This window comes from Anomaloglossus baeobatrachus, chromosome 5 (assembly GCF_048569485.1).
Source record: "Anomaloglossus baeobatrachus isolate aAnoBae1 chromosome 5, aAnoBae1.hap1, whole genome shotgun sequence".
NCBI classification, from domain to species: Eukaryota; Metazoa; Chordata; class Amphibia; order Anura; family Aromobatidae; genus Anomaloglossus; species Anomaloglossus baeobatrachus.
Window position 1 is genome coordinate 162981130 of NC_134357.1, and position 22800 is coordinate 163003929.

General features: G+C 45.9%; 1 protein-coding gene across 7 annotated transcripts in view; it reads left to right on the forward strand.

The window, feature by feature from the left end:
• LDB3 (LIM domain binding 3) overlaps positions 1 to 22800 on the forward strand; it is a 282469-nt gene that overhangs the window by 250826 nt on the left and 8843 nt on the right. For all 7 annotated transcript variants that reach the window (XM_075348995.1, XM_075348997.1, XM_075348996.1 and 4 more), the window contains 2 exons: positions 5321 to 5441; positions 15840 to 15955. In XM_075348995.1, the coding sequence (XP_075205110.1) occupies positions 5321 to 5441; positions 15840 to 15955 (237 nt within the window). The remainder of the gene's footprint in view (positions 1 to 5320; positions 5442 to 15839; positions 15956 to 22800) is intronic.

Consider the following 22800-nt stretch of genomic DNA (forward strand, 5'->3'; position numbering starts at 1 on the left):
TGACCCAATAGTGCATTACAAGGTCACAATGCTTTATATTAGCAAGATTTGGAAAAAACCTGGCAGAACTACAAAAAAGCAGCATGACTTTATCTTGCTCCATTTATCACTGCTCTGTTTGAAGAGGAGGCTTGAATATTTGGGAACGATGTCTTGGAAATTAGTCTCTTGTAGATTTTTTTCTATGTATTAGACTAGACGTGATCACGAGCATTAAATAGCGCTAATCATTCTTGCCAAAGAGAGAGGCACTATCTGACGTACAGCTTTTAAAGGGGTTGTCCACCTTTGAAGACTTATTTTTATTTATTTTAATTGCATGTACTTGGAACTGAAAATCTGTCTGTCATTATTTTACACTAAGCAGAAGATTGCATCAGCTAGACTGCGGGCCTCTCTTGCAGCTATCACATAGTATAGCACAGTCAGTATAACACATCACATAGTATAATACAGCAGAGGATAGTCTGTATAAAAGCCAAGGCAGGGAATGCAGCGCAGCCACCCTTTTGGGGGAAATCTCTTTTGTGATGTCACAGCTTAGTAATAGAAATATTGAGAACAAGCCCCAAAAAACTGTGACTATACTGTTTAGATAGTGTATATGACAAAAATGCAGTGAAGAACAGGTACCATGGACATATAGTATGTGGAGTTCACTTGGACATTACGAAGACTGTATTTGTTATTTATTTCCACTAAATCGAATATTTTTTGAGAAAATTACCAAAGCTGGGAAATTCAAGTTTAAAAGATGTGTATTAAACATTAATATCAACAGTCAACACACATCTCATTGTGATGTGTATGGTGAGTCCAAATATTTCCATCTATGGCTTACCTACTTAGACAAATATTAGTACAGCTCACAATCAAAATCAGATATTGCATAGGTAAAATGTTTACAACTAATTAATGTAAATGAAAACGCCACACTCACAGCAACAAAGGCTAAAAAGATATTGTATATACTGTAATGTAGATGTTTCATGCAATTTACCCATCTAAAAGAGGTTGTTTGAGATAAGTAAAATGCCAAACACAGGGAGAAGGAATGCTAAACTATGACATTATACTGAGTGGTGTTGTCCACTACTCGGACAAACCCTTCTCAATCAGTATGTTTGTCCCCAGTAAAATAATAACACTAAAGGCCCAGTCACACTAAACAACTTACCAGTGATCCCAACAACGATACAACCTGATAGGGATCGCTGGTAAGTTGCTAGGAGGTCGCTGGTGAGATGTCACACTAAGCGACGCTCCAGCGATCCCACCAGCAACCTGACCTGGCAGGGATCGCTGGAGCATCGCTACACGTGGAAGCATGCTGCGCTTGGTATCTAAGGTAAATATCGGGTAACCAACCCGATATTTACCTTGGTTACCAGCGCACACCGCTTAACGCTGGCTCCCTGCACACCTAGCCACAGTACACATCGGGTTAATTACCCGATGTGTACTCTGCTACGTGTGCAGGCAGCAGGGAGCCGGCTTCTGCGGACGCTGGTAACCACGGTAAACATCAGGTAACCAAGAAGCCCTTCCCTTGGTTACCCGATATTTACCTTCGTTACTAGCGTCCGCCGCTCTCACACTGCCAGTGCCGGCTCCCTGTTCCCTGCACTCCTAGCCACAGTACACATCGGGTTAATTACCCGATGTGTACTCCGGCTACATGTGCAGAGAGCAGGGAGCCGGCACTGGCAGTGTGAGAGCGGCGGACGCTGGTAACGAAGGTAAATATTGGGTAACCAAGGTAAGGGCTTCTTGGTTACCCGATATTTACATTGGTTACCAGCGTCCGCAGAAGCCGGCTCCCTGCTCACTGCACATTTAGTTGTTGCTCTGTCGCTGTCACACAAAGCGATGTGTGCTTCACAGCGGGAGAGCAACAACTAAAAAATGGTCCAGGACATTCAGCAACAACCAACGACCTCACAGCAGGGGCCAGGTTGTTGCTGGATGTCACACACAGCAACATCGCTAGCAAGTTGTGCCTCAGCAGCGATGTTGCTAGCGATGTTGCTTAGTGTGACGGTACCTTAAGGCTAGGCTCACACTTCCGTTGTTTTGCTTCCGTCAGTTCCGTTGTTGTGATGCAATGACGGATCCGTCATTTTTGAGATGTCAACTGATGCAACGGATGTGTAATTTCACAGGATTCCGTTCACAAGAATCCTGTGGAATAAACTGATCCATCGCATCCGTTACATCCGTTGTGCATCCGTTTTTTGACAGATCCGTCGTGAACCGTTTGTGTTTGGGACAGCCCACTGGGTGTGCCAAACATGCTGGGCATGCCCAGTAGAGCATGACGGAATCCAGCACTGGATTCCATCGTGTGACGGATTACGAAGGAATCCAGCACCATAGACATTCATTATAGCTTGTGACGGATTGTGACGGACACCTGCGGAGTCCATTTTTTTGACGCTCCAAAAAACATTACATTCAGCGTTGCTCCCGCCTGACGGTCAGTCACTAAACGACTGATCCGTTCGCAGGGGATGCAATGCAAGGCCATCAGTCACAATCTGTTGCTAATAGAAGTCTATGGGGAAAAACTGGATTCCTGAAAATATTTTGCAGGATACCGTAATTCCTCAAGGAGACGGATTGTGACTGATACAAAACAACGGAAGTGTGAACCTAGCCTTATACTCACCTCCAGTACCGGTGCTATTCCAGCGATATCCGCCCTCGATCTCCTGTGGATCATGTGACATTGTTATGTCATGTGAGCCCTATAATCAATCAATGCTGGCTTCACTCTCCTCGTCTTTGGACAAATCAAACATCAAGAAGAAGTCCTAGCTGTGGCTTACCACTAACTTTGTCTTGATGTTTGATACATCTGTCGCGGGCGGGGAGGAGGGTGTCAGCACACCGCGCTCACCCCTTCTGCTCGGGTCCGGCAGCTGCTCAGTGGTGGCTCGAGCTGTGGGCCGGATCCCGGGGTTTCTCGAGCGACACTCCTCGCCCGTGAGTGAAAGGGGGTTTGTGGTTGGGTGTGGGGATTGTTATAGTTCGTGACGCCACCCACGGTTGTGGTGATTTCACCACCGCTGCTCTGTACGGGGCTCCCGGGGATGGTGATGCGGAGCAGCCAGGTGTTGTGTTGCCCCTCCGTGGGTAGGGGTTGGTGATCCCGGGGCCCGATGATGGGGAAGTAGGTGCGGGGCCTGATGGGCGCAGGGACGCGGGGGCAGCGCTGTGCCTTGCGGCACTGTGGCACTCACTCAGCCTGAGACACGGACACAGTTTGTATGGTAAACCAAACGGCTGGTAGGACGGTCCCACAGACGGCTGCACCTGCACTCCCGGTAGGTGACGGTGATGTCCCTCTTCCTTGCACCTTTGTTTGACTTGTGGTACCGGTGGATTCCCTCCGGTTACCCGCTCCCCGACTGCAATCTGGGCCGGAGGAGCTCTACACTTTGCCCGCAGGCGCTGGCCCTGGGGAAACTGGTGCCCTGGCGGTGGCGGTGTCTCCCCGGTTCAGGTTGGGCTGTTGCCTTCAATCGGGACTTGGTTGTTGGGGGATCTACGTCCCCTTCACTGACGGATTCGGCAAATTTGGCGACTCCTAGCCTTGCCGGGGTCCGAGAGGCCCCTGCCCTGGTGCTGACTGTCCTTCGGAACACTGCTCCAGACCACCGGGCACACAGCCAACGGGGTCCTTCCAGGAACTTCCAAACGGTCCCCCTCCAGACAGTCACCGCCGTCGCTGACCTTGCTGATCTGGCCCTCCACAAAGCTGGACCCTTCAGGCTTTCTTTCTCTGCTGTCACTTCGCTTGCTTTCCTCCTTTTCCACTTTCACTACTTTCACTGCTTGTTTACTCCTTCACTTAGCTCAACTTCACTCTTGCCCTGCCTGGGCTACTCTGCCTGGTTTTCCCGCCTCCAGAGTTGTGAGCTCCTCGGTGGGCGGAGCCAACCGCCTGGCCCACCCCCTGGTGTGCATCATCAAACTCCTGGAGGAAGGCAACAAGGATTTCTGGTTAGCATAGATGTGCCTACCTGGAGTGTGGGGTGTGGTGGTGTTGTGACCCGTGTCCCCTGGCTTGCCCAGGGCGACACACATCCAAAGGTGGGGAAAGCGCTGATTGGGTACAGGGATCACATGAGAATGTCACATGATCCCCAGGAGAGAAAGTGCTGACACCACTGGAATGGCACAGACACCACAGCTGAGTATATGGGCTATTATTTTATTGGGGGCAAACGTGCTGATTGAGATGGGGTAGTGGACTACCTTTTTAAGATCTGTTTACATTAGCGAACCGGCAGAACAAAAAGACCACCGATACGTGTTTATTGATCGGAGGTTTAAATAGCCTATTTACACAGGAAGACCGCACTCTGCAATAAATCGTTCATTGCTCATAAGCTATCATTTTTCTCTGTAGCGCAGGTTCTGTTTACATAGGACTATTCACTGCCAAAACAATGATATTTTGACCATTTCACCTAACGAATGAACATTTTGCTTGTTTGTCTGGATGATCAGCAACCTGTTTACTTTGCATGATTATTGTAAACAAGTGGTCCTAGGAATGCACGTTCATGATAATTGTGCAGTGTGAATGCCCCGCTATCCTATTCTTTGCAATGGGATGTCATTGCCTGTATACAGTTTACATTGACTGCAGATGTCACAGCCTTTATAACCCAGATGAAATCTGCAACCAGTCCCTGGCCTCAGCGATATACAGTACAAGTCTGCTAATTGATTGGCTGCAGAGATCACATGAGGAATACGACTGTGATAATATACAGGCAAGGAGCTGTGTGGGCGCAATGTTGAAACTGTTAGTGTCATTTCATTGTTTTAACTTATATACAAAATGTTACATATCTCAGATAACCCCTATATTCATTTAAGACATATACACAGTATAATATGACATATATTGGCCCTAGATTTTATGTGTCTGTCACTTTTGGCACAACCTATCGTAAAAATTGTCCTGGCTTGGCTCCTATTTGTCGACGCAATGCAGTTGTCAGCTACATTAGCTTCAGAGGAGAGGATGCTGTTATTATAACCAAATTTCTCCATTAAAATGTATGGGATTTACAAAAAGTGTAAAGTATTGTTTTGCTCTTTTGTTACCCCCATAGTCTTAACTAGGGTGATCGATGCTTTAGTAAGACCACTTCTCCTCTAAAGTCAGAGCAACAAGTGGCCACTCTCCATCAGAAAATGGGTGTCAATTGTGTGTGAATTTTGCAAGGATAACTTTACATTATAAATTATATGTAATATTTATAATTTCCTCTACATTCTCATTACTTTACTTCTGTCTTTCTAGGAAGTGATGCATGCCCTGAGGCAGACCTGGCATACCACCTGCTTCGTCTGTGCCGCCTGCAGAAAGCCATTTGGTAATAGCCTCTTCCATATGGAGGATGGAGAGCCGTACTGTGAGAAAGGTAAATTAGCGAGAGCGTAACTCACCTTATAGATTCCATAGCTTCACAAACTTTGCACAATTCAGCAGGGCTGTGGCGTGGATGAAGCAGAGTTAAAGGGAACCTGTCATCAGAAATTTAGCTTGAAACCTAAACGTTTCCCCCTCTGCAGCTCCTGGGCTGCATTCTAGGAATGTTCCTGTTGTTTATGTGCCCCCTTTCTGACCAAAATAAAGACTTTATAAAGTGGTACCTTTTTGTATTGAAATCTTGATAATGGTACACGGGGGCGGGCTAGTCCGCCTCCTGTCGCTTTAGGCCGTCTCCCATCGCTCCATTCCATACTTCAGGATGCCGCCCACTGCGTCCGAGGTGCCGCGTACGCGAGGACCGCTGGTCACGTGTGTCGCAGGCACGAGATTATGGGCGGCGCTGAGATTGCATCGCAAGTGCCCACCAATCATCTCGTGGCCACACTCTACCCTCTGCCACCAGCATTCTGCGCAAGCGCTGGCCAGATGACCCGACGTCACCTCTTTCCCATCTTACCCTGCAGCAGGAAATAGATGGGAGGAGCGGAGCAGGACACCACCGGTTACGAGAGGTGACGTCGGGTCATCTGGCCAGCGCTTGCGCAGAACGCTGGATGCAGAGGGGAAAGGGCGGGCACGAGATGATGGGCAGGCACTTGCGATGCAATCACAGCGCCGCCCATAATCTCGTGCCTGCGACACACGTGACCAGCGTTCCTCGCGTACGCGGCACCTCGGGCGCAGTGGGCGGCGTCCTGAAGTATGGAATGGAGCGATGGGGGACAGCCTAAAGCGACAGGAGGCGGACTAACGGCCACCAGAGAGTCCGCCCCCCATGTACCATTATCAAGATTTCAATACAAAATGGTACCACTTTATAAAGTCTTTATTTTGGTCAGAAAGGGGGCACATAAACAACAGGAACCTTGCTAGAATGCAGCCCAGGAGCTGCAGAGGGGGAAACGTTTAGGTTTCACGCTAAATTTCTGATGACAGGTTCCCTTTAACAATTGAATATGGCACCAAAAATGTAAAGCCAATAGAAGGATCAATGAGTCCACACAAAAAAAGCCTTGGGCTTTGGAAAAAAATCCCGTCCCACTCATTATTTAATATTAAAAGTGAAGAAATAATTTTGTTTTGATTATTTTATTTTTGCTTGCTTGTTTCTTCATATTCCAATGTGTTTTCATCTTTGTTTAGTGCTACGTCTAAATTTCTTGTCTAATGTCCTAAAGATATATGGATAGAAGCTAACAGGACCAGATAGAACCTACATACAGTCTGATCTATTACTAGCAATTTCTTGACTTTTACCATTTACCAGTAAGCAAAAAAAAAATATGTCTGATGAAATGCAAGATAGTGATATAAAAAAGAAGCAGTAAGCCATAACAGAATGAAATAGTTACTGAAAACGTGTGCTATCTATCAATAGCGCTGTAAAAGGCAGGGACTTATAGTTTATGCTTTTATGCCTCAGTAGCAATAACACATGCAGCTTTTAGTGTTTGCAGCAAAACATTTGCTCATATGGTGAAGATGCCGACACAATATGCAAGGAAAGGGGCATTACTAGTCATATTGAAAGAAGCCCATTCCATTTTTTATGGCAGTTATAGACAGGGGTGTACATAGAAACCATGGGGCCCCTTAGAAATTCTCCCAAATAGGCCCCCCCTTCCCTCTCAGTTGAGTAGGTGGGATCACAGCACATAGGAGAAGTCACAGATTGGCATGTCTCATGAATCTATAAACAGGGAGAGGGACATGTCTTGTGGAACATACACAGTAATTTTGCTCCTATTGAAGCCCCTTACTGTTTTCTCCTACTACAATATCCCTTTTATGGCCCCACAGAGTATAATGCCTCCAAACATGCATCTAACATACTGCATGATACCCCCCCACCCAACAGTGAATTCTCCCACCCGCACAGTATGATGACCCCTGTCCCCAAAACAGTATGCTGTCCCCATAATAACTACACCCAAATAATATAAGACCCTCATACAATATGACACACTCATATAATTTTGCACATTATAATGGTCCCACCAGTACAATTCCACCACACAGAATATGAATTATCCCATAATAGTTCCCACCAACACAGAGTATGAGAGTCCCTCTAAGTACTGACTGATAAAAGAAAGAAAATACAAGTTGCCTAGCCACGTTCCCCTCTTGTGCTGCTTTGCTCTGTTTAGCGTGTGGACTGAGGCTTGTGAAGCAAGAGACTCAGACGGAAATGCCGAATGGTGGAGAAAGGATCTGACAGCTCCTTATTCCACCATTGCATTTACTTTTGGACTGGGCCCACCTTAGCTGTACCTGATAATGCCCTGGAAGTGGAACACGAAGTATAAATCGCTTTAAGCTTCCACTTCTGATCATACAAATCATTGCAGAACAGGAAATAGAAGGGACATTTACAGCTATGAGCTCCCTCCATGATGGGAAGCTAGATATGTGGCCACTAAGTAAAATGATGGATATATCTAAAACTGGTCATTAAAAGATTATTCCAGCTCCACTCACTTCCATGACAAGAAGCAAGCAGTGTCGACAACATCACTTCTACAGAAACTTTCTGTGACATGTGTAATCGACAGATATCGTTCACCTGCACTATGCTAATGAATGGGATAGGTGCAATGATGGGCACATCAAAACAGGGATCTTTAGATGTAACTCTACCAATGACTACCTCTACATCAGCATGATCCTCTAAGGCAGTCCAACTGGTGTAAAACTTACAATGAAATTATAGCCATGTTTAAAGGGCTTTTCCCATTTTTCTGTCTTTACCTACTCCTGCATGAGGAGGTGAATATTACTGGTGACACACGTCTACACATATCTGCTGATCAAGCATGCGTCCCAGCAGATATGTGTACTCATAGAGTACCCCTCACCTCCCAGTATGAAAGTAAGCGGAAAGATCATTTAAAATGTAACCATAAACATGGAAAATGGTCCATAGAAACTGTCTTCCCCTCACTAAAAAAACTGCTACTGGAGAGCAATATAGAAGAGGTCAGGTGAGGGAGCAAAGTGTGCCATGTGTGTGCATTGGGCATATTATTATTCATACCCCAGAGTAGAAGAGCAGTCAGGGAAGTAGCCAGGCAGTAGTGAGGAACACAACATAAAGACAACATAGGAGGAGGCTGAGGCAGATGCATGCTGAGGGGGATCATATCATCAGTAAGGAGCAAAACGCACAATGTTAAAGCCTTTTCATGGCTTCTTCGCCTCCACTTCCTTCTACCAACAGCTTTCTGCTCTACCCACTGCTGATGCATGGGTGTGATGTCTGTCTGGGACTACAGACACATGGTAACTGTCATGGACAGATTAAAGGCAAGCCACCCATTCAGCAGAACCCCGAGAACCCCAAAACCCTTTAACCTCTGTACAGGGATCAGGAATTACTACAAGGTCCAGGGGTCACTGCCTGTGGAAAGGCTGCAATCCAGAAGAGAATGGTCGTAAGGCAAAGTCCAAACTAGGAGGTACAAAAGGGGCAAAATTGGCAGGCAAAAGAGTGGTGACTAAATCAGGCTAAGGTCAAAACCGGAGATGGCAGTGAGGTACAAATATGGAAAGCAGGCGAATAGTCAGGGATCAGGAAGAGGTCAAAACACAGGGAACAATAGTAAGGGCAAGGTGAACCAGATACACAGCAGTAAGTATACCAAGGCTATATCTGGCAGTGACCAGCAAACTGGAGGAAAAATATGAAGGGTGTGGTGCCTTCTCATTGGCTGTAGCTGAAAGGTGGTAACACCAGCTGGAAGGCACACACGCCATAGTCAGCCAGTAGTACTGATAGTCACAGTCAAACCCTGCTTAGTGGATGGGTGGGACCTGCGCCCACCAGAGCCACTGGTACTGACTTCTCCCCTAGCACCAGCACCACCCATGGTGGGAATATGGCGGCGCCTGGTGAATGAAGCAGAAGTCGCAGAAGCGGACTCTGGTGGAGACGTGACAGTGGGCCATCAAATCAGAGGCCTGTGAGCCACAGAATTGGAAACCTTAAAATAATACATCTCAAACTGTGGGACTGGCATCAGTGTTGAGGCACCCCCTTCCCAATTACCTCTCCTACCTTTATCTGGCGTATGTTTTTAACCGAGTTAGCAAAATATTGGTAGGTCAACATGGACTCCAGCCATTGACTGGGTCCATGAGTTAAGACCTTCACAAAAAGCTTGGGAAATCGTGCTCCAGAGAAAATTTATTACCTATATTATTCTGTACATCTGTCTTCAGAAAATTTTTCTTTTCCCAAGACTGGTTTCTCGAGAGCATTATAGGGCTGCACAGTTACTGTTTTATCTGCACTGTCATATCGCACCCAATTGACTGCATCATTGATCCCTATGAATCTGGTCATTTGGGCTATCACCTGGACTTGCAGCAGTAAGTAATATTGATGCAGAATTGCTGGTGTCAAAGTTACTCTAATCAAATCCTGTTTTGGGAAAAAAAAATATAAATTAAACCCTTTGTGTCTTAATGGTCATAACACCAGAGAACCACACATCGCTGATTACATCAACTCTTCATTTGTCTTCCAATAGTGACAGTTTTGTATCCTGTAAAAGGAAATCCTTTGTAGGAACCAGTCTTAACAGCTCATAAGCTGCACTCAACGTTTTGCTTAACTTAACTTTTGCATTTACAAAGTAATCTACCGTGAAAGTCTTGTCTGGCATTGTGAAGAAAGTCAAGACAGACATGAGGGTGAGAAGTAAATAAAGCAAAACAAAAGCACTGAAACCAGTCAATTGTATCACCTACAAAAGTGCAGCCCTTTGTAGGACAGAGGCAATGTTCTAAAGCTAAATACACACCCCATGCATTAGTAATGAAAGCACAAATGGCATCTGTTTATAGTATATGTCTGTCATGACACAACTAGTGATGAGCGAGTACTAAAAAGCTCGGGTGCTCGAAGCTCGGGCCGAGCCTCCCAAGATACTCGTGTACTCGGCCCGAGCACCGAGCCCAATGTTATCCTATGGGAGACCCGAGTATTTTTGTGAAATGACCCCCCGGCAGCATGGAGAAACCCTAAAAATGTCACAAAAGTCTCAGAAGAGTGCTCAAATGACATGGCATCAGCATGGGGAAGACCCCTTGAAGCATTTATCACTCAAAAGTCACAGATGTGAACAATTTTGTCCGAGTTTTACGCCATTTTTACGGACTCACCAGAAAACCTTCCAAAATGACACCAAAATGAATTTTCATGGCGGAAATGTTAAGGGCACATACTCAATAGTGAGATAGAGCTGGTGTATGTTACTTTTTGAGATTAATACATGAAAGATTTTACATGAAAACCTTGTGTGGCACTCCGATGTCCAAAACGCACGTTTTGTGCTTTTTACTAGCGATGTCGGTCATTTTTTTTTTTTTATTCTATCTCCCTCAGTCCGTCGGTCTGTCTCTCTCTGTCTTGTCTGTCCCCCTCTCACAGTCTGTCGGTCAGTTCCCCCCCCTCTCTCTTACTTACCGTTCCCCGATCACTGCCGCGGCGCTGCACAGCTGTTCAAACTCCGGTGGCTTTTCCTCTTTTGAAAAAGCCGGCCGCTCATTAAACAATCTCCTATTCCCTGCTTTCCTGCTTTTCGGCGCCTATGATTGGTTGCAGTGAGACACGCTCCCACACTGAGTGACAGCTGTCTCACTGCAACCAATCACAGCAGCCGGTGTGTGTATACTGTGCAGTGAAATAAATAATTAAATAATTAAAAAAAACGGCATGCGGTCCCCCCAATTTTAATACCAGCCAGATAAAGCCATACGGCTGAAGGCTGGTATTCTCAGGATGGGGAGCTCCACGTTATGGGGAGCCCCCCACCCTAACAATATCAGTCAGCAGCCGCCCAGAATTGCCGCATACATTAGATGCGACAGTTCTGGGGCTGTACCCGGCTCTTCCCGATTTACCCTGGTGCGTTGGCAAATCGGGGTAATAAGGAGTTAATGGCAGCCCATAGCTGCCACTAAATCCTAGATTAATCATGTCAGGCGTCTCCCCGAGATTCCTTCCATGATTAATCTGTAAATTACAGTTAAAAAACACACACACCCGAAAAATCCTTTATTAGAAATAAAAAACACTAACAAAGTCCCTCATTACCAATTTATTAACCCCGACAAACCCTCCATGTCCGGCGTACTCCACAGTCCTCCAGCGTCGCGTCCAGCTCTGCTGCATGGAAGTGACAGGAGCTGCAGAAGACACCGCCGCTCCGGTCACCTCCACGCAGCTAATGAGATGAGTATAGCGATCAGCTGCTGTCACTGAGGTTACCTGGATGCAGCGGTGGATGCAGCGGTGGCCGCGGGTAACCTCAGTGACAGCTCAGCTGATCGCGCTACTCACCGCCGCTCCAGTCAGCTCCATGCACCAACTGAGGTGAGTAGAGCGATCAGCTGCTGTCACTGAGGTTAATCGCGGCACCGCTGGATCCAGCGGTGGCCGGGAGTTACCTGACTGACAGCAGCTGATCGCGCTATTCCCTTCATTAGCTGCGTGGAGGTGACCGGCGGCTTTTACTATTTTGAAAAAGCCGGCCGCTCATTAAACAATCTCCTATTCCCTGCTTTCCCCGCCCACCGGTGCCTATGATTGGTTGCAGTGAGACACGCCCCCACGCTGAGTGACAGGTGTCACACTGCACCCAATCACAGCAGCCGGTGGGCGTGTCTATACTGTGCAGTAAAATAAATTAATAAATAATTAAAAAAAAACGGCGTGCGGTCCCCCCCATTTTAATGCCAGCCAGATAAAGCCATACGGCTGAAGGCTGGTATTCTCAGGATGGGGAGCTCCACGTTATGGGGAGCCCCCCAGCCTAACAATATCAGTCAGCAGCCGCCCAGAATTGCCGCATACATTATATGCGACAGTTCTGGGGCTGTACCCGGCTCTTCCCGATTTGCCCTGGTGCTTTGGCAAATCGGGGTAATAAGGAGTTAATGGCAGCCCATAGCTGCCACTAAATCCTAGATTAATCATGTCAGGCGTCTATGAGACACCCTCCATGATTAATCTGTAAGTTACAGTAAATAAACACACACACCCGAAAAAATCCTTTATTAGAAATAAAAAACACACACACATTCCCTGGTTCACCACTTTAATCAGCCCCAAAAAGCCCTCCATGTCCGGCGTAATCCAGGATGCTCCAGCGTCGCATCCAGCTCTGCTGCATGGATGTGACCGGAGCTGCAGAAGACACCGCCGCTCCGGTCACTTCCACGCAGCAAATGAGGTGAGTAGCGCGATCAGCTGAGCTGTCACTGAGGTTACCCGCCGTCACTGGATCCAGTGACAGCGGGTAACCTCAGTGACAGCTCAGCTGATCGCACGGCTGTCTTCATTAGCTGCGTGGAGGTGACCGGAGCGGCGGTGTCTTCTGCAGCTCCTGTCACCTCCATGCAGCAGAGCTGGACGCGACGCCGGAGTCCGTGGAGTACGCCGGACATGGAGGGTTTGTCGGGGTTAATAAATTGGTAATGAGGGACTTTGTTAGTGTTTTTTATTTCTAATAAAGGATTTTTCGGGTGTGTGTGTTTTTTAACTGTAATTTACAGATTAATCATGGAAGGAATCTCGGGGAGACGCCTGACATGATTAATCTAGGATTTAGTGGCAGCTATGGGCTGCCAATAACTCCTTATTACCCCGATTTGCCAACGCACCAGGGTAAATCGGGAAGAGCCGGGTACAGTCCCAGAACTGTCGCATATAATGTATGCGGCAATTCTGGGCAGCTGTTGGCTGATATTGTTAGGGTGGGGGGCTCCCCATAACGTGGAGCTCCCCATCCTGAGAATACCAGCCTTCAGCCGTATGGCTTTATCTGGCTGGTTTTAAAAATGGGGGGAACCGCACGCCGTTTTTTTTAATTATTTAATAAATAATTAAAATTAATAATTAAAATTAATAAATAATTAAAAAAAACGGCGTGCGGTTCCCCCCATTTTTAAAACCAGCCAGATAAAGCCATACGGCTGAAGGCTGGTATTCTCAGGATGGGGAGCTCCACGTTATGGGGAGCCCCCCACCCTAACAATATCAGCCAACAGCCGCCCAGAATTGCCGCATACATTATATGCGACAGTTCTGGGACTGTACCCGGCTCTTCCCGATTTGCCCTGGTGCGTTGGCAAATCGGGGTAATAAGGAGTTATTGGCAGCCCATAGCTGCCAATAAGTCCTAGATTAATCATGTCAGGCGTCTATGAGACACCCTCCATGATTAATCTGTAAGTTACAGTAAATAAACACACACACACACCAGAAAAAATCCTTTATTAGAAATAAAAACACACACATATACCCTGGTTCACCACTTTAATCAGCCCGAAAAAGCCCTCCTTGTCCGGCGTAATCCAGGATGATCCAGCGTCGCATCCAGCGCTGCTGCATGGAGGTGACCGGAGCCGCAGCACACACAGCCGCTCCGGTCACCTCCACACAGCAAATGAACACAGCCGCGCGATCAGCTGCTGTCACTGAGGTTACCCGCGGCCACCGGTGGATGCAGCGGTGACAGCGGGTAACCTCAGTGACAGCAGCTGATCGCGCGGCTGTGTTCATTTGCTGTGTGGAGGTGACCGGAGCGGCGGTGTCTGCTGCGGCTCCGGTCACCTCCATGCAGCAGCGCTGGATGCGACGCTGGATCATCCTGGATTACGCCGGACAAGGAGGGCTTTTTCGGGCTGATTAAAGTGGTGAACCAGGGTATATGTGTGTGTTTTTTATTTCTAATAAAGGATTTTTCGGGTGTGTGTGTTTATTTACTGTAACTTACAGATTAATCATGGAGGGTGTCTCATAGACGCCTGACATGATTAATCTAGGACTTATTGGCAGCTATGGGCTGCCAATAACTCCTTATTACCCCGATTTGCCAACGGCACCAGGGTAAATCGGGAAGAGCCGGGTACAGCCCCAGAATTGTCGCATATAATGTATGCGGCAATTCTGGCCAGCTGCTGACTGATATTGTTAGGGTGGGGGGCTCCCCATAACGTGGGGCTCCCCATCCTGAGAATACCAGCCTTCAGCTGTATGGCTTTATCTGGCTGGTATTAAAATTGGGGGGAACCGCACGCCGTTTTTTTAATTATTTATTTATTTATTTTACTGCACAGTATAGACACGCCCACCGGCTGCTGTGATTGGGTGCAGTGTGACACCTGTCACTCAGCGTGGGGGCGTGTCTCACTGCAACCAATCATAGGCGCCTGTGGGCGTGGAAAGCAGGGAATATGAGATGGCTGTGTACAGAGCACAGCGCGCCGGCCGGTATAAAGGCTCGGTCACGCTGTGCAGGCCGGCCAATCACTGCAATTCCACAACTAACAGGGCTGTGGCATTGCAGTGGTCTGCCAGCCAATCCCTGCATGAGGGCTGGCTCTCAAAAGAGCGCCAACATGCAGGGATGAAGACCACGAGTAAAGCACGAGTATTGCAAAATTACTCGGTACCCGCCGAGTAGCCCGAGTACAGTGATACTCGTGCGAGTACCGAGTAGTTACAAGCATGCTCGCTCATCACTAGACACAACGCCATCATCAACAAAACTGCAATAATAATAGGAAGAAAAAATGTGAAAGACCGATATCGGGTTCTAGATAAACTGTTGTCCAGCCATATACAGCTTTCCATTAAGGCTGATGCCATTATGCAACTTTAGTGACAACAAAGGTGGTGCGGCAAAATATTGCTGTATGTAGCTGCTCAGGGTATTGCTAGCGAATGGGGTTGTGTTGCAACGCATAAGAGTCGCGACCAAACTTACTAATATCACCATGAGGTGTAGCACCTAAATAATGAGATCTCACCAGCGTCTAATCTACTTTAAAACAATGGGCTTGAAGGAGAACCGCACAAGAACCGAGGCTAGGTCACTAGAGTTTTTAATTTAACTACTCTAGCTTACCCTTTGGGGCACTCCTAATGACTGTGGAGTTCTTGACTCATGTTTTAGTAAATTCCCAATACAGCAACTATCTTGAAACATGTTTCTTAGAACTTTGTGTTCTGACATTACTTCTGGACACCTTGGACTAAAAAGTGTTATCACTATCAGGTGTTATGGGGATGTGTCTCAGACACAGTATGAAGTTATTGGAGTCTCAAAACGTGTAGGAACATATAGAATTTAGAATTCAGTTATACAGTTCAAGAAGTAAAACCAGAGGAATGGAGCAATGCAGAGAAGAAAGAAAGGATGCCCCATTGGTTTAAGACTTGTCTTTCTATGTGTAAAAATATTACTTTTCTAATAAATTATTATTTGCTGTTTCATACGCTGTTGTAGAATTATAGTTGAATCTTTATGTTTTGCAGATTATGTTGCTCTATTCAGCACAAAATGCCATGGATGTGATTTTCCCGTTGAAGCAGGTGACAAGTTCATTGAGGCCCTTGGACACACTTGGCATGATACCTGCTTCATCTGTGCTGTGAGTACATTTGTCACCAGTTAGCAGACTATTTCTAAACCTTAGAAAAAAATTGATTTAAAGGGAATCTGACACCTGAGAGCAACATAATGTAGAGACAGAGACCCCGATTCTAGTGTTGAATCACTTATTAGGCTTTTTGCTGTCATTTTGATAAAATCACATTTTCTTTTCTATAGATCTATCCATTATTTGAATGTGGAGTTGTATAACCCACCCACACTAATGATTAGCAGCTCTCTGCTCATATATAGTGTACACAGAAAGCTGCAATTCAGTGGTGGGGGGCTGGTTATAGAGAGCTCATAAAAATGCTGGACTACCTGGCAGCAGGCTGAGTAGTCCTCTAATGATAATCTACTGCTGGTTATACAGTGAGTTTATGAAAACTACACTAAACAGCCCAGTAAGGGACACATCACTTGAATCAGGATCTCTGCCTCTATATTATACTGCTCTTAGATTAGAGAGAAAAAAACTGGTGACAGATTCCCTTTAAATGATTATTCCCATTTCCAATATCCTATTGCATTATGAACTAGGATTATTATTATTATTATTAGTATTATTATTATTATTATTACTAATAGCAAATGCTGTCAATTAGAAATATAGTACAGTTTTCATGATATAGCCATGTCTCTTACCTCATGTGCAGAGTATTGCACCTTTGGTATCCATAGTTACGCCCACAAGCAACTAACTAACTGTCACTATATGAGTGATCGTAACCATGGATATCTAAGCTGCAATGCACTGTAAATGAGGTAAGAGATCTAGTTAATCAGGAGAATTGTACTATATTTCTAATTGGAGGAATTTGCTGATATTATTATTATTATTATTATTATTATTTCTACTACATATTGGATACAAAACACTCCTTTTAGGCTACTTTCACACCTCCGGTTTTTCTTCTGCGGCACAATCCGGCACTTTGCAGGAAAATCGCAACCGGTTTTTTTTGCTGCCGGTTGCGATTTTCCTGCATAGACTTTAATTAGTGCCGCAGTGTGCCGCATGGCCTTGCGTTCCATCCGTTTTTTGCCGCATGCGGCAGATTTAGCCGATGCGGCGGCCGGATGGAACGTTGCCTGGCACGTTTTTTCGTGCGGCAAAAAAAAAACCGCATCGCGCCGCATTCGGCCGATGCGGCGCATCTCTCAATGCATGCCTATGGCGCCCGGATGCGGCGCGATGCGGCAAATACCACATTCGGCCGCCGCATGCGGTTTTTGCCACTGCGCATGCTCAGTAGCATGCCGCAAGCGGCAAAAACCGGGCGGGCCGCATGGGAAAAACTTATGCAAAGGATGCGGTGTTTTCACCGCATCCGTTGCATAGCTTGCACAGCCGGATTGAGACGCAGGGCTCAAGCCGGATGTGTGAAAGTAGCCTAAAAGTGATGTTCTAAAATCTGGTTTCTTCAATTGATTGGTTAAAAGTGAGTCAGTCAGCAGATTTCTTCCTACTAAACTGATATGAGCTCCAGGTTATAGACTTAAATACAAGTCAAACATACCTTTTCTTCTTTTCATATTGAAAATTAAATTTCTCAGAAATGAACTCTTATTCTTTATGGAAATTAACTCCCATGTACCAAATGGGTGTGCTTAAGTCAGGAAAGACTCTGGCTCTTGTCACTAAACCTTCTCCAATCTCTCCCATTTCATGATTATAGGTCCACCCTTCATGTGAAGTATCTAAACTCTTGCTTAGGGCTCTTTCAGATGTCCGAGCAACATGGTTTGTGCAACACAGTCCATGCACAGACCAGAATACACGGACTGACCGTGGCTCTCCCGACCAAAGCGTGACAGCTCAAATATTTATATGAGGATATCATGCTTGGGACCACTGGCCAGTCTGTTGTATTGTATTCTGTGCACAGACTGGCCAGGGCTTTCCCGACCCAAATTTGACAGCTTCAAATATTTCTATAAGGCTGTCACGCTCGACACAGAAGACCCGTAGCCAGTCCATCCACAGAATGCAATGCCACAGATTGGCCAGGAGTCTCCTGACCCAGGAGTGATGGTCTCATAGAGATATATGAAGCTGCCACATGCTGGTCCTGGTCAGGAGAGCTGCGATCAGTCTATGTATTCTGGTCTGTGCACGGACCATTCATTATTAAGACAGCTCCATCACTAGAAGCAGAATATCTACTTACTTGGAGTTACCTACGTAAAGAGGTTTTACACTTTCATAAAAATTGACCCAAAGTTGCGAAATATCTAAAATAACAAACAGAAGAGGTACTCACCCTTCCTGGGTGCAGCGCCGGCTCTCTGCCTCTGCTCAAGTCTTGGTGTTTTGGTTGCAGCATGACGTCATCTTGACAGTTCACATCACCACTGTAGCCAAGCACCGAGCCACAGAATGACTTGCCGAGGTCAGTCACAGACTACACCGGTGGTGCGCGCTGTTAATATTATTTCACTGCAATAACCAACATATGAAGACCCAGTTAGCAGCCGGAGCTGGATTCAGGGAGGGAGACTACCTGCTTTGTTTGTTATTTTAAATATTTTATAGCTTTTGGAGTCCCCCTTCCTGAAAGTGGAAAAACTATTATAAAATACATTAATTTTTAACTAATGTGTAAAATGAATATCTACTGTAACCTTCTTGTCTCATCAGTGTCTTCACTCCCAAAAACAGTAGTGGAAGTGTAACAAATGTGCTGAGGTGGTTCCTACACTTTTGTGTTAATGAAAGGGAATTGATTAATAAAATCTGTCAGTGCGGCAAACACTGCGGCATTTCCAAAAGATACTTTAAAAGCTGCCAGGTACCAAGCTGCATGGGACATTAGTCAAAAAGGCTAGGCCTGGGTGGCTTCTCTCTATCCACTCCCCTGGAGCGATAAGTCTTTTCCTGTGTATATAAATAGGGAGAGATCTGTCTGTCACCAGCAGTAGGCGGCGAGAAGCCGCCGGGGACCGGCCTTTCTTACTGGTCTCCCGTATGGCTTGTTCCCCAGCAGGTTTCAGTGTTTCAGAGTCAAACATACATGGCTGAAATCATACAGCTAGTGTCTGATACCTAATGCCCAAATTGCATTTTTGAAAATTAAATTAAAAACCAGACAACCTACTCAGACTTATGGCTTTATCTTTTTTTCTATGAAAAACAATTATAACTTATTGCACCGATAACTCTATTAGCATAACACACATATATACAGTATATATATATATATATATATATATATATATACATATATATAGTATGTATGTATATATATATATATATATATATATATAAAATACCATAGCAATCCATTAGGCACAAAACATAATCTCAATTGGAGAAAACCACGGAAAAAGCAATGAGAATAAACCGTGGAAAGAGATGCACACCACAGGCAACATTCAAAAACAGGAGGACAAAAAGTGGCTAATATGCAAAAGGTAACAAGTATTTATTAAATAGTAAGCAATTCATTACAAGAAAATATCGTGGAGAAGATGGAAAGGCATGACATCAAACTGGCACAGTAGATAATATCACAATTAATACAAAATACTGCACAAATGGCTGGAATGGTAAAATGCAATACAATAACAGCATAAATACATGGTCAGTCTAGAGAACATACCCAGTACAGCCAATTTAACCAGGAGTAGAAAAATAAAGTGCCAGTAGTGCAGAGGACAGAGGTCTGGATACCCCCCTAGGAAGGGTAACGCGCGTTTCGCGTGTAAGGAGTAACACGCTTCATCAGACCGTGAGGGATATGGTTTTCTCCGTTACCGGAAGTGCTAAATAGGCCGGGTGACCAGTCACATGATCTTTACTAGCCAATGAATGGTGAAGAAGTCGGCACATGCGCGGTCGGCGCAGGCGGCCGGGGGTGCGCGCACGGCGTCAGGCAGGGCGCGCACGAGAGGAGACATGGCTCCCAATCCTGCACGCCGTTACCTGGGAGACGCCGTCGGGCAAGCCAGGACGCCAAGCGCGGACCGCGCATGCGCACAAACACACCATCCACGTCGGGAAGGTAACAGCTGAAACTAATGTGCTAAGTATATAAACATAGATGATACCCGCCGGGCAACAACAGTAGGCCACATAAAAACGTATCAGAGTTGGTCCAATCAAAGAGTGAGAATAAATGCATACAATAGTGGGCATGATGTTAGATGTCCGTAGCGAGTACACATACAGAGTCCAAAATACTCAGAAGTAGATTCTTCAAACCGACAGTGGTGATTGCATGCCGATCACACAGGACGGAGAAAAAGAACTATGAAAAATAGAAAAATAAGAAAAAATTAAGAACAATTAAAAACATAAAATTCTGGAACATGTGCCAGTCCTGGAAAATAAAGGAAAGGCAAATGCTCCAGAAAAAAAGGGAAGGGAGGGAGGGAGGAACTACAAGAAAGGGGCAAAGCTAAGGGACTCATTCAAGCCAGCTGGGGTCATGGAACCCAGGATGGTAATCCACTTTGTTTCCTTCTGGGCAAGAATTTTCCTAATATTGCCACCTCTGCTGCCAACATGAATTACATCTATGCCCTTAATCATGAGTGACTTGCTGTTACAGTCATGATGGCTACGAAAATGTCGGGGCAGGGTTTTAAGGGTAGAAATATCCACCACCGTCTTGGCCGCACCAATGTCCCTCACATGTTCACGGACCCTAGTTCGAAGTTCCCGTGAAGTCAGACCTATGTAGACCTTCGGACAGCCGCAGGTGGCATAATAAACCACATTCGAGGTCGCACAAGAAATGTAACACCTGATGTCAAAAGTGCGGCTGCCATCTACAGTTATAAAGGTCTTGCTGCGGGAGACATTGGTGCACGCAAGACAGTGGCCACATGGGAAACAACCATGTAAGGGGGCAATTTGGCCAAAAGGATGGGACACAGCTGGAACATAGTGACTGCGCACAACATAGTCCTTCAAATTCCTGGAACGTCGTGCCGTCATAAGTGGATGGTCAGGTAAATGGGAGTTCAGGCTAGGGTCGCTCTTCAGGATTGGCCAGTATTTGTTAAGAATATCGCGCATAGTTTGCCACTCATGATTAAATGTTGAAATAAAACGAACCTCTCCGAACCCCCATCCCCTCGACCAGAGGACTGTAGGAGCTCCCGCCTCTGGGTATTCCGAGCCCGATTGTAACCCTTTTTAATGGAGCGGTGACTATAGCCCCTAGCAACCAATCTAGAGGTAAGATCTTCAGCCTGGGCCTTGAAGTTGTCAGAGGTAGAACAGATCCGCTTCATCCTGAGAAACTGACCAACCGGGATAGCCTGAATAGTACTAGAAGTGTGGGAAGATGAAGCATGTAGAAGGGAGTTGACCGATGTCGGTTTCCTAAAGACGTCAGTCTGTAGTTGCCGACATGGGTCAACTCCAATGGAAATATCTAAGAAATCAATCTGCTGTAAATCAAATTTAAATGTGAGTTTGAGATTAATGGAATTCTGGTTAAGTGTATCGATAAATGTGGTGAGCTGCTCCGCTGTACCCTGCCAAAGAATAAACACATCATCGATGTATCTAATCCAGCACTGCGCAATACTTAACCAGAATTCCATTAATCTCAAACTCACATTTAAATTTGATTTACAGCAGATTGATTTCTTAGATATTTCCATTGGAGTTGACCCATGTCGGCAACTACAGACTGACGTCTTTAGGAAACCGACATCGGTCAACTCCCTTCTACACGCTTCATCTTCCCACACTTCTAGTACTATTCAGGTTATCCCGGTTGGTCAGTTTCTCAGGATGAAGCGGATCTGTTCTACCTCTGACAACTTCAAGGCCCAGGCTGAAGATCTTACCTCTAGATTGGTTGCTAGGGGCTATAGTCACCGCTCCATTAAAAAGGGTTACAATCGGGCTCGGAATACCCAGAGGCGGGAGCTCCTACAGTCCTCTGGTCGAGGGGATAGGGGGTTCGGAGAGGTTCGTTTTATTTCAACATTTAATCATGAGTGGCAAACTATGCGCGATATTCTTAACAAATACTGGCCAATCCTGAAGAGCGACCCTAGCCTGAACTCCCATTTACCTGACCATCCACTTATGACGGCACGACGTTCCAGGAATTTGAAGGACTATCTTGTGCGCAGTCACTATGTTCCAGCTGTGTCCCATCCTTTTGGCCAAATTGCCCCCTTACATGGTTGTTTCCCATGTGGCCACTGTCTTGCGTGCACCAATGTCTCCCGCAGCAAGACCTTTATAACTGTAGATGGCAGCCGCACTTTTGACATCAGGTGTTACATTTCTTGTGCGACCTCGAATGTGGTTTATTATGCCACCTGCGGCTGTCCGAAGGTCTACATAGGTCTGACCTCACGGGAACTTCGAACTAGGGTCCGTGAACATGTGAGGGACATTGGTGCGGCCAAGACGGTGGTGGATATTTCTACCCTTAAAACCCTGCCCCGACATTTTCGTAGCCATCATGACTGTAACAGCAAGTCACTCATGATTAAGGGCATAGATGTAATTCATGTTGGCAGCAGAGGTGGCAATATTAGGAAAATTCTTGCCCAGAAGGAAACAAAGTGGATTACCATCCTGGGTTCCATGACCCCAGCTGGCTTGAATGAGTCCCTTAGCTTTGCCCCTTTCTTGTAGTTCCTCCCTCCCTCCCTTCCCTTTTTTTCTGGAGCATTTGCCTTTCCTTTATTTTCCAGGACTGGCACATGTTCCAGAATTTTATGTTTTTAATTGTTCTTAATTTTTTCTTATTTTTCTATTTTTCATAGTTCTTTTTCTCCGTCCTGTGTGATCGGCATGCAATCACCACTGTCGGTTTGAAGAATCTACTTCTGAGTATTTTGGACTCTGTATGTGTACTCGCTACGGAC